Raw genomic sequence first — 17,829 nt, forward strand, 5'->3', positions numbered from 1 at the left:
TTATGCACAAAGATAACATGAGTATGTTCTTATATGGGAATAATAGGGTAAAATGGTGAAGTCAGCATGGAAATGTATGGGCACAGCCAGTGTGAAAATGTTTTAAACTGAAACATATTGTGGGAAAAGGCATCATGAAAATGTGTTGAAGGAATGCTCCTGTGCACTATTGGTGACTTGCATCTTTTGGATTGGATTTTCTTCATGAGTTACCCTACAAAACCCAATTGCAAACTGTTTGGCTTCTTACCCAATTTTTCTAAAAAAGTGTGCTCTAAAAGGCACAATTTGAACGCAATATTTAAAAGAATGTCACAGGGGGCGAGATCCCCGAACTCCCCTGGAATGGTGCGGGCTCCATTGCAATGCTCGGTTGCTCTGGCATATCTGTGCCAAATATTTACACCCCTCCAGTTAAAAAATTCACCAGCCACTACTGGCAATCTGCCACTATTGGTGTCCTCACTGCACTTGGCTCTGTAAGAAAAAAGGCGGGTGAGTTCATTAGTGAGACAGTGGGAAAGGAAACCTGTGGTGTTTTATTTATTTATTTATTGAGCATTTGTATGGCACCTATACAGCCAATGGTGTTTCTAGGCATCACAAGGCAGGGGATGGGGGACAGAGCAGAAAAACTATTATGGCCCTACTAGGCCTTGTGAGATTCGGATCATGCAAGTGCAGAATAGAAAGTGCAAGGAGAGGAGGCAGGTCAGGGAGGAGAGAAGGATAAGGGAGAGGGGATGGGGGAAGTTCAGGAGGGAGGGGACCCAGGGACTGGGCAAGTGCTAAAGGGCGCCCAACATGGGTGAGGGTCAACAAGTGCTCAGACAGGGGTGAACCAGATTCAGTAGGCTAGCCAGGAAAGGGTGCTCGAGGGCAAGTGCTGGTTATAGGGCTGTTGAGGGAGACTGGCCAAGGAGAGCCTGGCCCCTGTAAGACTCATAAGGGACCAGGGACCAATTACATCAGCAGGGGGGCAGATTAGCAGGGCAGGGGGCGAGGGAAGAAGAAGGAGAAAAGGATGGTCTTGAGGAACTTTCGGAACTTAAGGACATCTGGCTACAGTCTGAGAGGTACTTGGAGGCTGTTCCAAAGGGAGGCTCCTGTTGAAGAAAGAGATCTACACCCCACTCACTTCTTGGAGAAATGTTTGGTCTGCAGAGAGTTGGAGCTAGAGACTAGCAGGGGGATATTTTGGGAGAAACGTTGGATGTAGCGAGGTCCCAGGCCCCAGAAAGCCTTGTGGATGAATTGATCCTTGCAGCCACCTTGAGCCAGTCGAGAGATTTTATGGCCGGAGAGATGCAGTCCCTGCGCTTGAGACCAAGGATAAGACTTGCAGTCCTGTTCTGGATTAGTTGAAGAAAGCGGAGGGAGGAAAGAGGCAGATTGAGGAAGAGGCTGTTGCAGTAGTCCAGCCTGGAGAGAAATAGAGCTCTGCGAACATTAAGTTTCTTGGGGAAGGTGTGGAAAGAGAGAATGCCTCTGAGGAGGTGAAGCTGAAAGTGGCCATTCATGGCAGGGTCAGCGATATGAGGTGAGAAGGCGAGAGATGAGTCGAAGATGACACTCAGATGTTTTGCCTCACGCAAGGGTGATGGGAGGGGGCCCAGGGAGGGCTGCCTGAGATTAAGAAGCAAGGAGGGAGCAGGAGTCCCGGTAAAAAGGAACTCAGTCTTACTGGCTTTAAGGCAGAGATCATTAGCAGCACACCATGCCTGAATAGCAGTAAGACCGTTGGGAATGAGAGAGGAAGAAGACGAGGTAGAGGAGGGAAGCTTAAAGGAGAGCTCTGTGTCATCAGCATAGCACTGGAAATCAGGAGAGAAGGTGGAGATAAGGTGAGCAAGGCAGATGTTTAAAAGCCAGGGCGAGAGGATGGAGCACTGAGGGACGCCGCGAGTAGACAGTGAGATGGAGGAGAGAAAGGTGGCCAGTTGAGCCTGGGAGGATCGATCAGAAAGGAAAGAGGTCAACCAATCCAGTGCCGGTCCGTGATACCAAGGGTATCAGAGTCGATTTATGAGGATGGCATGGTTGACAGTGTCGAAGGCAGAGGACAGATAGAGGAGGATGAGAACAGAAGGAGAGTTGGAGTCGAGGTTTGAGAGCAAGTCTTCAGAGGTGTTCAGGCAAGCAGTTTCTGTGGCTCTGGCTGCTCTAAATCCAGACTGGTAGTTGTGGAGACAGACAACAGATTCAGTGTGATGTATTAGTTGGGCGATGACCAACTTCTCCAGGAGTTTGCCCAAGAAAGAGGTGGTGGAGAGCGATAATTAAACTGGGCAGGAGGGATCTGCAGATGGCTTTTTAGTAGGGGGTGCACAAGGGAGTGTTCGAGGGGTAGTCAGAATGAGCCAGTGACAAAGGAGTGGATGCATAACTCAGCCAAGTAGGGAGCGAGGGAGGCAATGTTGTCCTTGATAGTTCTGGAAGAGCAGAGGAGCACCTGTATGGAGGAGACTTTCATAGAGCAGACTGTTTGGTAACCTCCTCAGCTGCTATGGGTGAGAAGGTGGAGAGACGGGGGAAGGAGGGAGGGGTGCCAAAGGAGGCCCAAGGCCAGGTGGGGGTGTCAAGAGTGGGGGTAGAGTAGAGTGAGGTCAGGATGTCCTGAGTTTTGGAGGTAAAATGGGAGGCCAAAGCCATGCAAAGGGCCTGGGAAGGAAGAGGAGAAGTGGAGACTGCAGTAGGATTGGCAAGTTCCTTACAGATTTTGAAAAGTTCAGCTGTGTTTTTGGTGGCCCAGACATGCAGGCTTGGATATGGGCCTGCTTCTTGGAACGGATGGAGAATCTGTATTGCCTTTGGAGCAGGCAGCAGTCCAGTTGGTCAGAGGATGTGCTAGAAGCCAACCACTTCTGTTCCGTAACTATGCACTTACTTTTCAGTGAGGCAAGGTCGGAATCATACCAACTATTGCACTTGTAGGCAGGCTTCATGCGTATCCTCATGGCAGGTGCAAGGGTGTCAAGGGTGTTGGCGATGGAGAGGTGAAGGTTAGCAAGGACTGAGTTGGTGGGAGAATCAATAGCAGGGGTGGAAGGGGTAATTAAAGAGGGGGCAAAAGCAGCTACTGACACTCGCTTCATCGGTTGAATGACGGAGAAGGAGACTGGCAGTGCTGGAAGAGGCTTTGCCGGTAGCCTAAGCGCTTCTGATGAGAGGAGAGGAGAGCATGGTCAGACCAGGAGAGAGGTGTAGTGAGAGGGTTAGAGAAAGGGATGTGCACTGAGATGAGTGCATCCAGGGTGTGCCCGGTTGAATGGGTCGGACCGGAGGGAAGAATGGTGAGGGAAAGTGAGTCACAGAGGTTGCGGAAGAGTAAGGTGGCCGCATAAGGAGAGTCAAGATGAATATTGAAGTCTCTGTGGAGGAGAAGCTTAGAGGTAGATGTCAGGAGAAAAGAGGCAAGGTAGGCCCATTCTAAAAGGAAGAGGGGGACTGGCCCAGATGGTGGCGAGAGTGAGCGAGAGGGTAGGAGAATTGCAAAGCTTGCAGACAATGCATTCAAAGGAGGAGTAGGATTGAGTGGATATGATGGAAGCAGGGACGCATTCAGGGATGACAAGGGCCACTCCACTGCCATACCGGTTAGGCTGGAGCTTGGAGAGGATCTTGTATCCCTTGGGAAGCAGATTGTCAAAAGGAGTGACAGAGCTGCCATTGAACCACATCTCAGTGAGGGCAAGGACGTCCAGGTCAAAGACTTCAAGGAGTTGACAGATGTCAGAGGAGTGTTTAACAGCAGAGCAGGAATCTATTACATTTGTCATGTCATCTTTGATATCCTGGGTGTTAGTCTTAGCAGTGCATGGTGGTGGCGCCAGTTATGGTTGCTTAGCTGACATAAAAGAAAGGGGCTACAGATGTGATGGCGTCAGTGATGGCATCAATGACATGTGTGGTGGCATCTTTTATGTTCTAGGTGGTAGTGGTAGCAGTGAAGAGTGCTGATGGGTAAAAAGGGTGATTAGCCTACCATAACTCCCGAATTTCAGAGGTTTTTAGATTTTACTTGTTGTTAAGATGGATTTCTGAACTCTGTCCTGGAGGGGCAGAGGTTCAGAAAGCCAGCCTAGTTTCTTGGAACAGGGTAACCTCTGGACAAGCCAGACCAATCCGGGTAGCAATGGCGGCGGTCAAGACTAGGTCTCAGGAGGGGTGAGGGTGACTGAAAGCCTGCAATGAGCACACAAAGCAAGGATGCTTACAAATTACTCCAGGCAGGTGTTATATTAAAAATATAGACACATTTATTACAAGGCCTTTGTAACATCGACCATAGTAAAGAATCACGATAAAACTCAAGTAAACCAACACATCACAATCAATACTATATATATACAAGGCCAAGGGGTCTAAAGAGTTAGAAGCATGAAATATGTAGGCCACCAAGATGGGGAGGAAAACAGGCACTGCAAGTAATCGTTAGACCCAGTTCGAGATCAGAGGCCACCTAAGTAGAAGGAAGTCCGAGCCTTACGAAAGAGTGGAGCCTTGTGCTCAAAAGTACCTGCACACGCGGGTGCCAATGGGCCAAGGAGTGTCTCTTCGTGGAAATCAGGCAGTTCAGAGAGGTGAACAAACGATGGCGAACAGACCTCCACTACTCAAACGCAGCCTCCACTTGTGGGCAGAAGCAGGGCGCGAGTACGGAGAAAGGGGTGCTGCTTTTCAACAGCGGGGGAAAGCCCAGGCTTCTGCAGGAGGGAGGCCGGTTCAGGGTATTGAACACTCACTGGTCCCCGATGCAGGCAGACCCAGGCTTTTCCGAGTTAGCCCAATGTACACTTCTCACTTCAGACCTGGGAACGCCAAGTGTACGAAGCGTGTGAGAGTGTCAAGGGCTCGGATTTCAGCAGCAGCCAGACGGCGGTAACAGAGCAAGCTTCCTGTGTAGGCTGGTCAGTCCGCTGGATGGCCCAAGGACACTTCCGAAGTCTTACGTACAGGAGCTGGTGAAGATGCTGAGAATAGTTGTTCCCACTATTCTAAAGGGTCGAAGCGCCAGTACAGGCCTTCTCGTTCGATCAGAGGCAGAGGGGTCTCACAGGACGACAGCAGTGCAAGGTGCCAAACCTTCAGCGAGTCACCAGCGATTCCTCGACTCAGCTTCCTAGTTGCAGGATACTTGGCTCCTTTACCCTTTGTTCGTGAGATCGACATGGTAGTGGTGTTTCCAGCCTCCTTTTATCCAGGGTTTCCTTCGCGCCAAAACGGAGAGGGCCCAATGGAAGATCTGCTCACAAAACACTCACACCATACGTGGACCTATCACAGACCACGGTGGTCCCAGGCATTCAAGACACACTAGACTATTTGGAACCCAGGATGTGTATTGGGACCAGACTTCCCAGCCCACATCCTGGAGGCTCACAACAGGCCTGTAGAAGCCCGCAAAAGCATCTGTGTTTCGCAGGAAAGTACATGCCCAAATAAGGATGGCCCCGGGTCGGCTCGACCTGGGGAAGGTGAAGGGGCAAGACGGTCAGCGGACAGGACAAAGAACCTCGTGGTCTGGCCATTTTGGAAGCCAGGCCACCCATTTTGTCCAAACGCGAGAAGCGCGGTTAACAGGACAAAAGGAAGTTTGTAGTATGGCAACGTAACCATAATGTCCCTTTGACAAACGTTTTTTGAATGATTTGCATAGGTTGGCAGTACTGTAAGTGATTCATAACATAAGTTGACCAAGATTTTTGTTGAGCATTTAGAAGGATTCCAATAGTAAAACATAAGCATACTGTAAAGCAACATTTGACTTCACTGCCCATCTTTCTACGAATTGCACAGTATCATATGCTGTTGCACAGCATGGCCACATGGTGCAGAACTCATGCACACTTCACAATAATATGGGTGAGTCGTTGATAGTGCGGAAGGACATTGTATATTGTTGTACGAACTTGTAACTGCAACACTACCCGTTCACAACTCAACAGGGCAAGTTTGCAGCACAATAGAAGCAAGAGTGCATACCGAGGTCTTTGAATCACTAAACCCCATTCCACCCTAAAAAAATGGGGGGTGAATGCCATTACCAATACAAATTTTACGGCACTAACCCATTGCACCAAAAAAAAGGATTTTTTATCTTCAACCGGAACGCCTCCGGCGTTCCCGTTTGAAGAAAACAAATCCTTTTCCAAGATGGCCACCATGGAAAGGGAAGGCGGGCGTTGAATAGAAAGTCTTTTTGCGCTTTCCATTACAGCTGCCAGAAAGTAAAAAAGGAAAACGTGTGACCTTAGTGGCGAAGAAGATTTGTATTTGTTCTAAAATGTGTGGTTATCAGCAACACCTTTAACAGAAAGGCAGTGCCTGGTGGACATGGCGACTGCAATACAATATTTAGTCCCAACCAGTATTTATGTCCCCGACATTGTGGTCAGTAAGCATACCTACAGCGTACCCTTCAGAGACGAAAGGCGTACCGTTGATTTGTTATGTACATAACGACACTTGTGAAGTATGAAAACACTACCACATGTAAAAGTGTTTGTTTGTGCGCAATGACCTTTACATAAATGTGTGGAACATACAGTGAATATGTTTGGCAAAAATGTGTATACAGAAGACAAAGAAGTAGTCTTCTAATGTGTGGACAAAATCACAACAAACCCTGTAAGGTGAAGTGCAGTAATGGCAGAAATATTGCAAGCAACACCATTACCACTGACCTGTGCACACATTTTTGTGTAAGTGCGACAAGGTGAAAAGGGTGAAGAAATGTGTAGTGAGAAGGTATAAAGAAGCATTGCTTTTGAAACGTTTCTGTACAGCAAACACTTTCACTGCACCTGATCTCATTTTTCCACTTTTAGAAAGATACCAAATCTGACAACATAGCGTCTTCATGCAGAACTAATCTTGGTAATTGGAGCATCTGGGTAACAGAAAGTACCCTAACGGCACAAAAGCATAATAGATGGGCCTGAGCCTTACGTTGCCAAAGCAGCGTAAACAAATGATTCCATAAAGACTTACATACCGCGATACGGCACCTATTAAAGAACATACTGCAACCTGCAACGTAGCATGACAGATTGTGAAGGGGAACATGAAATGGTTAAAAAACACACTAACATGTAAAAAGTAGTAAGGTACTTTTATTTCACAATGCACAGCGCTAAATCATCGCCCTTTTCTCAGTTGCAAAGAAATTGGAAGTTTGTGTCTCTGCTGCACAATGAAAATGTTAATTTTGACGGTCACGTTTATGTTTTCCCACACAGTCACCATGCGTTGGCACCACAGTTTTTATCACACACACAGTATGCAGTGGCGACACAGTAGTCAGTTTCGTCTCACATTCATTGCCAAGACGGCGTCAATCGCTGTGATGTAGTCCATCAGAAAGTATGGTATGTTACTTATAATGTTAGTGGCAATGGTGATGTTGTTGTTTAACCACACAGAAATTATGCGTTGTTGACACAGTAGTCGTATTCCTGTCACAGTGATTTACAAGGCGACGTGAATGGCTGCAAACTATGACACCAAAAAGGATGGTATGTTGCTTCTTACTGCTACAACTGTGTACGGACATAGAGGTCCGATGCAGTCATCCCATTCAATGATGACGCACATACAACCGGTGACGAATAGCTGCACTTGACGATTAAAGAAAACGTCACTCAGACGCTGCTATCCATGACATTCGCAATAGGGAAGGAAGTAGCTGAGGGGAAAATGACAAAAAATATCTATCAATACGAAGCCTTTGCGGAAATGTAAGGTGTAACACATAACATTTCTATAAACAATTAATGTTATATGGGGAAATGTACTGACTCCCTACAAACGGCGACAATGTACAATCTGCATAATAGGTAAAAAAATATCAATGCCACATACATTTCGTAGGTAATAGTGGAAATTGTAGTGACATCGTACAGACAGCAGTAATGTGCAATCTGAAATTTCAACGGCACACAAACTTCCAAATGCATTAGTAGCAATAATTTTTTATTTTTTTTGCAGACTAAGAGCCTCATTATGACTCAGGCGGTAAGGGGTTAACGGTGCCGTGAAAGGTTGCGGCGCCGTTAACCCCTTACCGCCTAATTACAAGGTCCCTTTGCGGGTCCCTACCTTAACGGCTGTTTTTTACCAGCCGTTAAGGATTGGACCCGCAAAGGGACCTTGGAGGTAATTACGGTACCGCAATTTGCGGTACCGTAATTACCGCCTTCCCCATTCCCATTGAGCCCTATGGGGGCAAAAATGGAATGGGGAAGGGCCAATGTTGAATGGGGAATTACCGCCCAGCCACCTTGGAATGGGGCGGTAATTCCGCCATCCACCATGGCGCAATCGTTAAAATACTGCATCAACCATGGCGCTAAGAGCGCCATGGTTAACGCCTGGGTCGTAACGACCCCCTAAGTAAATAATGGCAGTTTGGTGTACAGGCCTGAAAAATAAGCTTACATGATATGCACCACCTCCATTTCGACCTCCGCAGTCACACAGTAGCTGTTTACAAGAAGGCGTCCTCGGGAACAGTGGTCAAAGTGTACGAAAAGAAGTAGTGGAACTATGCTCCCTGCTGGCCTTCCCCTGCTCCCCACAAACCCCATTGCCACAATCCCTCCCACACATAATACACCCCCTAAAACACTTGCACCTGCTGTTTAAGGGAACGTTCAGTGCAGTGCACTGAAAGTGAAGGTTTTAACTTCTTCCTACACTTTTATTTTAAAACAAAACCATTCCGGAACAGTTTCTTTTTGAAATAAAAGTATAGAAGCTGTAAAAGGTAATTTTAAAAAGTATAGGAGCACCGCTCCCGACCGCTCCCGCTCACTTCGACCACTGCTCGGGAACTGATATTTCATGTGCTTCACAAACCTTTTTGAAGCATAACTTATCAAAGGGAATGTTTCACAAACTCTGACTCTCTACATTCTTTCTGTCTCTGCCCTGTACGTCAAGGTCGAAAAACAATTGACCCTTATGAGGTTTGCTACATGTGCGACCATACTGAGCGCCTAGTGAAAAAATGAAATGAAGTGACCTTCACTCAGAACGCAAATACATTCTCATTTTGCAACAACATATCAGCAGTCAATCATGAGAACCGTTGCTCCCGACCACGTGCAGATGCGCTGTGTTTACGAAACCGTGCAGGTGGCTGCCTCAGATTCCAAACTATAGGACGCCAGTCTAACTGCAGTACTTTTGGTGGTGGCTTCTTACATAGACGCAGTAAGGACTTGTCGTACATTGCCTACCAAGTTTCAGTGTACGGTATGATAGTGGTAACAAGAATAAAACACTGTTTCACTTCCTACTGCCACATATAAGTAGTGCTTACCTTTCGACACAGTGTTCCATAAGGGTTTGTTTGCGGGGATTTCAGCGTACAACACAAAAATGAAATGACCATGGCGGCCGTATCAAAAGAATGCTACGCACTTGATACTGCGGCAGAACCAATCGGTGAAAGCGCAACATCTTGACATACAGCATGCCATAGATTAGCCAATATAAATCTTCTCCACTGAGCGAACAGGGAAGTGGCACTGCGGAGCGGACATAGATATCACCAATTCTTAGAGTGCTACTTTTTGATCGTTTTAAAGGAAACTACTGGACGATTTCCCATAAAATTTACAAAAGCACGCTTTGGAGAACAAGCCCCTGCCCCTACCGCAAAATTGGTGACAATCCGTCCGGTGGTTTGACCTGTAGCCATGCGCAAAGTTTTTGCCCCATTCAGTCTATGGGGAAAAAAGACGTTTTGGGACCCCCCTATAACTTTGCCCCCCCTGGACGAATCCTTACCAAACTTTATATACTTTTTTTGCAAACTTTGGTAAGGATTCGTCCAGGGGGAGCCGAGTTATAAGCCGCCCAAAAAGTGTTCTTCCTATGGAAACAGCAATTTAACCATAACTACATGGTCACTACCATGGCCATGATATATATATATATATATATGTATATATATATATACATATATATATATATATATATATATATATATCCTCTCTATCTCTCTCTCTCTGACATTGATACATGTTTTCACATAAGCAAAAAAACAAGCATCTCTGAGTTGTTGGATGAGAGGGAAGGGGCAGTCTGCAAACTCCAGGCAATTACCAGAAGCTACCACTAAAGGTCACGGAGGGCAAGCACCTTTGGTTCACAGAAATTGATAATTGAAATTTGGGGCCACAGTCACCCATGTTACCTTGCTTAGCATGCTAGTATGCAAGCTGAGAGATGCCTCAAAGCTCACTCTGCCGTGTTCAGGTGCTGTGCTCAGTTACATGCTGGAAATTCTACTGGTAAGGGCGAGACCCGTCTTCGGCAGGGCAAGAAGGTTATTGTCAGGCATTGGTCTGGGCAGGGGCTAAAATTCCTGCTCATTTCACCCAGACGCCTACCCTGCTGTCTCCCTCAAGCCCCAAACTCTTCCTAATCAATGCAAACTGAAAATCCCCCCTCCACCGCCATCAACAGACACACACTTACCAGGTTTTTATGTAGCACCAAGCCTTGGGTATCAAAGTGATGTTGCATTCCTGCAGGGGATTCTTCATGATGAAACACAGAGCAGAAAATATGGAGGGTGGGTGAGGTTTCCTCATCTATGTGCTGCACGTTGGCATAAAAAAGGGACAGGGAGGTGTGAAGGCTGCAGGATGGTGGAAAGCAGTGTGTTGGCAGTGACATGCACGGCAAAAACAGCCATGCTTTTTCATCCAGATACTAAGGGCTGTCCTTACAACGGTAGGAAGGGGATGTCAGAGATTGACATATGCAGAACATGTGAGCTGTTCACCTCAGGGGAACTCCTGGAACCAGGGCTGGTACCACTTTAACCGTTAACAGTTGTGTACACTTTAGAAGAGAGAGAAGGAGGAGGGGCTGCCGGGTTGTCTCTCTGAAGTTTGTGGGGTGTTGACTGAAATTGTGCGCTTACATTTACTACTTTTACACAAGTTGGAAAATGTCTTGGGGAAATGTCATAGAAGGCAGTAGCAGCCCCACATTCGCTCAAAAATTGGGCAGCTGCTATGTATGTCCTTTGTGACGACAAAGGAAATGGTACAGTGCCCTCCCTCTGCCTCACGCTAAACCTGCTGAGAAATGTAAACAGGGGAGGTGCTACACAGAAATGAAGCTTGCAACTCCATGAAAGTTGAGCAAAACCACATTGGTGTGGATAGGATCAGGCATTTTGTAAATGCCTAGGTAACTGTGTAATACTCCTTTAGCGTACCCTGACCTGTGTATAGGCACACACATGCACGCCCATCCCACACACACACAGATTGAGATTTGTGAGGCACTGTCATATGATGTCTCTTAATTTCTGCTACAGTCCTAATAATGTAATTTTCATCCTTACAAAGTTCCTTCAGTTTATAGCTTTTTGTATCTGTCTTGGGGTATCTGTATCATTCTGTACCATTATTTGAGCGTATTGTCATTTCATTCAATTAGTTTATACAAGGTCCTTTTTCAAATGTCATTGCATTGTTCATGATCTCTTTTGGGAGTGGATGGTACATTCTAGGCTCACTTAACATCACAACCCGAGGGATAGGTGAAGGGGATTTCACAATCTCTGTGGGAGAAGATGCCTTTAAAGAGGATACAACCGCATAGAGACTTTGGAGGGAGGTATATGTTGAGTGGCCTGAGTAACAGAAGGAGTGGCAGGCGACACCTCTGTGGGCGATCTGGGCCAGATTTACCATGTAGGAAATACCTCTGGTGTAGATTAGGCAGCACAAACTATCCGTGCAGAAAAATGGCAGTGCACCAAGGCAGTGAGCCTAGTTGTCCCTTCACTCTCTCTGTCGCACATCATCCTCTTACTGGTCATAGTCAAATTCCTCTGGTAAGTCCTGGAGCTAGATTTCCTCCATAGGTTCTGTCAGCTCCATCGCAAACTGTCACTCTCTCGGGAGCCTTGACACATTTGAATAGGATGGGTGTAAGTATTTTTTCCACCCTAACCTAAAGGTAATGTTGCTGCGCATATTACCAACCCAATGTGTCTTGAGTATACCACCGACTCATCCCAGATGTGTCTTCACAACTTGATATGCATGTTCTACCCACTGCGTTGACAAGCTGCCAGTTCCTCATCATGTCCTAGACCTTAATATACAGGCTGGATTAGAAACCATGTCCAGATCAAGCAGGATGAGAAATACAAATAGTCAGAATCATGAAAATAATCTATGCTAGTAGAATTGGAAAATAATGACCCTCAGTCATCCTCATCCCACACTCCTCTCCTCTCCACACATACACACAGAAACGTGGATGTTTTCTGGGACATTGTTGGACACTTAAATTACATACAGTAGATTTCTATTTAACGGTTGTTGGAAGGAGGCCACAGCTCACCATCCCCTGTGAGGCAGTGTTCTGGGATGTTGTGGGCCACTTTAATTACATTCAGTAGATTTCTATTTAAAGGTTGTTGGATGGAGGCTATTGCTTCCTTCCACCAACTTCACTGCCTCCCTGCTAGCACCCCCGACCTGTTTGTTTGCCATATCTCTGCACCCATGCCCTGCTTCTGTCGGCATCCATTAGATCCTCTAGCTCTGTATCGTGGTAGCCCCTTCACATCCTCTTTCCAGGTATCAGGGACAGCAGAACAATATCCTTCGCTCGACTGTGTTTTTTTTACAGGCGAACAGAGGAAATTACTTAGTTGTCTCTGAGATCTTTATTTAATAATTTACTTTTAACGCGCTGTAGCCCGTAGGCATGGGAGGAAAATAGGAGTGGGCAAACCCCTACCATCCCCAAGCTGGTGGTACACTTTCCAAAGTACTACCTTGTGTTATAGGGAATCCGCCTGGTGAAAGTTCAGTCTGATTACCACCTTTGGGCTGCCATTAGGGCCATAATTCAATAATGGGGCAGTGGTTGTGCCACCTATCCACACACCTCCAAGAGGTAGAGTGGAGATTTGATGAAAGCTCTGCCTCCATCAGCTTTCCTAAGTAAGGGCTTTATTACGCTGGTCAGCTGGGAATTCTATCCCATTTTACTGGCCACGTGTTCTTAAAATGTCCCTTTTCCTACAACTGCCCAAAGGCAGCTTTCTGGTACTACTCGGTTTGCTAGGTAAAGTCATTAATTGTTTTTAATGAATGATTGTCACACCGCTTCTTTAGCTAATTTAGCAGGCACAGTGCTGACACAAACGGTACCACATAGAAAAGACAACACATACAGTAGAAGTTCAAAATTCCCTCTCCTAAAGAAAAGGTACAATATGGGTATCAGGGCAAGTGACCCTCACACAAAGAACAGAAACAGCATAGGGAGCATAATTGAAAGCTTGCACCACACATGGGCAGGTACATCATAAGCGACCATCACACAATGAATAGGTACAGCATATGTAGCAGCAGGTCCAAATTCCCACACAGGCACCCATAATTCACAGTCTAAGCATCAGTGCTTTCATCACAAATGTAGTATGCACAGGACCAGCATAGGCTTCACTCAAAAATAGAACAGGTACAGGTACTGCATAGGTAGCACCAGCACAGGCTTTCCTCAATCAGGTACAACATAGACCAGGATAGTGCAAGCTTTCCTCAAACTGCACCAGGAGCTGCAGGCGCAGTAGAAGCTTTCCATAAACAGGCACAGCATGAGCAGGGTCACTACAAGCTTCCATAACAACCAGGTATACATACAGCATGGGCAGGGCTAATGAAAGATTCCATCTCAAAAGGGTGCATTATTTAAACGATGAGAGCCAGCATGGAAAAGTGGAAGATGGCTCAAAAAAACGTCAATGCAAGTGTCCCTCGCAAACATGTACAGGTTTAGAATGGACAGGCCAGTGCATGTTTCCCTCACAGGTGGGAAAGGGGTACTGTGTGGACAAGGCTAATAGACGTTTCCCTAACAAATGGGTCAATAGACAGCATGGGTACGGCCAGGCAAGCGTCCCTCACAAACAGGTGCAGCATGTGAAAGGTCACTGCAAGCGTCCCTCACACAATTGTGCAACATTCGCAGCGCCGGTGCAAGTCCTGTGCAAACAGATACTTGCAAAGCATACTAGGGTCATTGTAAGTTTCCCTTACAAATATACACAAGTACGGCATTCATATACCTCCCTCCAAAGTCTATATGCTGCTGTGCACATGGCTCTCAATTTGGTGCTTTTATGGCACAAACTGGGTCAGTTCAGGGTTCCCTCATATACTGGTACAGGTACAGCATGTACACGGCCAGTTAAGGTTTTCCTGCTAAGCTCTTACAGGTTCAGCACAGTCAGAACCAGAGCAAACTTTCTCAACAGACAACTTGCACAGCATAATCAATGGCAGTGCAAGTCCCACTTGCAAATAGCAGGCACAGCATGAGCTCTAGATCCATGCATCCTACTAGCATACTTGTATGTGTAGAGCTCTTCTATCATATGACCCTCTACTCCAATTAGCAGCTTTTACCAGTGACCATTTGTTGGCTGGGGGTTAGGGCTGGTACAGGGGCTGTACTGTGCAAGTATGCCACTTTTCTGCACCCTATCTGGTCAGTAGTTCAGGATTAGATTTGTGTGAGGGTGGAAGGGACAGGTGAAGAACAGGTGGTAAGTGTAACCATTTTTGGCTTGCACAACATACACATATAAACACTAGGGGGTTTCTTTGTGCATTATGATTTATATAGCTATTCATTTTCTGACATCTTCTATTGCAAATATCGGCCCATACCGTTAAAGTAACTTATATCTCTTTTTAATACACATTTTATTTGCTTATAACAATACATATATCAACTCTTATCATACATATTTAAAAAAAAATGTGTACAGCAAGTCAATGCCAAATACAAACAATGGGCCTCATTACGACCCAGGCGGTAAGTTACCGCCTGGGTCGTACCCTTACCACCATGGCGTAAACCATGTTTACGCCATGGTGGTTGGCGGATTTACCGCCCCATTCCAAGGTGAGTGGGGCGGTAAATCCCCATTTCCCATTTTACCCTTCCCCATTCCCATTTTTGCCCCATAGGGCATAATGGGAATGGGGAAAGGCGATACGGCACCGTAAATTACGGTGCCGTAATTATCGCCAAGGTCCCTTTGCGGCATGGATTTTAAAGGCTGCAAAAAGCAGCCGTTAAAAGCCATCCCGCAAAGGGAACCTTGTAATCAGGCGTTAAGGGTCGGCACCGTTTACGGCGCCGTAAACCCCTTAACGCCTGAGTCGGAATGAGGGCCAATATATAGTCAGTAGAATACATTCATACACAAAACAATCAAACCCCACAATTCAAGTGTCGATCTTTACATGCATGTCAAATGCTTAGAGTGTAATTCATCATAAGCATGAAAGCAATGAACATCTCATTATTCCCAACTGAATTGCATCATGCTTACCTTAATTATCCAAAAATATAAAATGGCATTCGAGTGTGAAGAAATAATTAAAGTGCATGGTGCTGACCTAGTTTATTTAAGGCCTATCATGTCAAAATGTGTAGTGTTGATGTGGTATGTTATGTAAGCAGCGTGCTTAATGCCTGTCGGAAGCCTACCAGTAAGGTGACAAACCTACCCTAATTTTGCTTAGCACATTTTCATTCATATGGGATACAGTGTCAATAACACTCCCCTTTAACACTGAACATGATGCCACATTACCATTTCGACGACTAACTGGACTAAATGGAAAACCAGTCTCATTTTCTTCAGGGCAGACAGTTGTTGAACTGAGATAACTCTACACAACAGAAATAAAAACACATGCTAATATTGAATGGCATCACTTAAAAACTTTATATTACTGTCTACGGCAAATATTCACAAGCCAAAGGATGTTTAGTAGATTACATCTATGAAGGCATCAAAAGACCTTTGTGGTTTGGAAGTATTTTTCATTCATTCTAAACTCTTGCCGGAACAATCCATGTAAATTTGCTTAACTACAGAATCCATGTATACTTTATATATAAAAGTAAATCTGCTGTGAATTACCTTCTATTTTTCACAGCATATATGCAGGGGGAACAGAAACTGCCGCATTCTGGACTGTTGTGTCGATGACCACCTGTAATAATGAGAGAGATGAATGTACTATTCTCCTAGTCTCATAATTCAAGGTCTGTAAAGCGAGTAATGCCGAATAGAAAGCACCACTTACAGCACTGGGCCTCATTACGAGGTGGGTGGTAAGGGATTACCGGCACCGGTAAGGGCACCGGTGCCGGTAATCCCTTACCGCCCCACTACCAGTTCCCTTTGTGGGTCCTCTCTTAACGCCTGGTTTTACCAGGCATTAAGGACGGGACCCGCAAAGGGACTTTAGAGCTAATAACGGTACTGCAATTTGCGGTACCGTTATTAGTGCCTTCCCCATTCCCATTGAGCCCTATGGGGGCTCAAATTGGAATGGGGAAGGGCCCTGGTGAATGGGGAATTACCGGTCCCGCCAACCTTGGAATGGGCCGGTAATAGCTCCATTCACCAGGGCGGAGTCTGTAAGGTTTTGGAGGCAGCCATGGCGCTAATAGCGCCATGGCTACCTCCAACACTCGTACTGACTTGGGCCTCATTATGACACAGGCGGTAAGTTACCGCCTGGGTCGTACCCTTACCACCATGGTGTAAACTACGTTTACATCATGGTGGATGGCGGATTTACCGCCCCATTCCAAGGTGAGTGGGGCGGTAAATCCCCATTTCCCATTTTACCCTTCCCCATTCCCATTTTTGCCCCATACGGCATAATGGGAGTGGGGAAGGCGCTAATTACGCCACCGTAAATTACGGTGGCGTAATTAGCACCATGGTCCCTTAGCGCCATGGGGCTCATTACAACCTTGGTGCTAAGTGCACCAACTTTACCACCATGGTGTAAACTCTGTTTACACCATGGTGGATGGCGGATTTACCGCCCGATTCCAAGGTGAGTGGGGCGGTAAATCCCCATTTCCCATTTTCCCTTCCCCAAACACGTGTGAGCAAATTGAGAGTCATGGAACTTAACTCAGAGTGCTAAAAAACAAGACTGCTCAGATGCTTTAATGTTAATTCCAGCACAGAGTACGCGGGTTGAAATACTTTTAGCCGTATTCAAAATGCCAAGAGGCAGCTAAGGGTGTAGTTCACTTTGAAAAAGCAAAAAGGAAACAAAGTTCAAAAAGACTAAACTTTTTGGGGATAGAATATGATCACACGGACAGAGGTGACAGCAAACGTAACATTACATAGCGTGCAAGTAACATGTTAGAAAGGTTGCTTCTCGTGTTCCTCTTCATCCTTATAAACTGTGACGAATATATCTCATTTATCCTTTGTCCTGCGAATCGACACTTCCATATTATTTATGGGCTGCATTACAGTGTGCCCCAGTGACATGTCCAGTGATTTGCATGGGCGGCATTAGGCAAACTTACATCCTGTACAGAGAGCAAGCTTAGCCTTTGGTTCACCCTGAGGAAGCGCCTGAGCACAGATTAATTGATAAGGCAGAGAACATCCCTCTGGATAAAGAAGAGCAGCCTTTATTTACAGCTTCCTTCTAGTACATCACAGGAGCTTAAGCAAAAGACTTATGACGAACCTCAAATTCTCCCTTTTAACTGTACAGTATAACAAATTGTTATAATATAGGAAGCTGCCTTTCTGACACTTTAATTAAATGCAATGTAACTTGTTTTTTGTTCCAGAAAAAAGAACTACCTGGACCCACGAAATTTGAAATTTATGAATTCCGGTTCTCAGACTTTGACTGCACTGAACTAGAACTTGTAAAATGTGGAATTCAAATGTACTATGAGCTTGGAGTGGTAAAGAAATTCCAGATTCCACCGGAA

General features: G+C 45.9%; 1 protein-coding gene across 2 annotated transcripts in view; it reads left to right on the forward strand.

Moving 5' to 3' along the window:
- Positions 1 to 17,829, forward strand: part of PDE6B (phosphodiesterase 6B) — a 653,633-nt gene that overhangs the window by 330,218 nt on the left and 305,586 nt on the right. For both annotated transcript variants that reach the window (XM_069626382.1, XM_069626383.1), the window contains one exon: positions 17,683 to 17,829. In XM_069626382.1, the coding sequence (XP_069482483.1) occupies positions 17,683 to 17,829 (147 nt within the window). The remainder of the gene's footprint in view (positions 1 to 17,682) is intronic.

This window comes from Ambystoma mexicanum, chromosome 6p, assembly GCF_040938575.1.
Source record: "Ambystoma mexicanum isolate Mex_15411 chromosome 6p, UKY_AmexF1_1, whole genome shotgun sequence".
NCBI lineage: Eukaryota > Metazoa > Chordata > Amphibia > Caudata > Ambystomatidae > Ambystoma > Ambystoma mexicanum.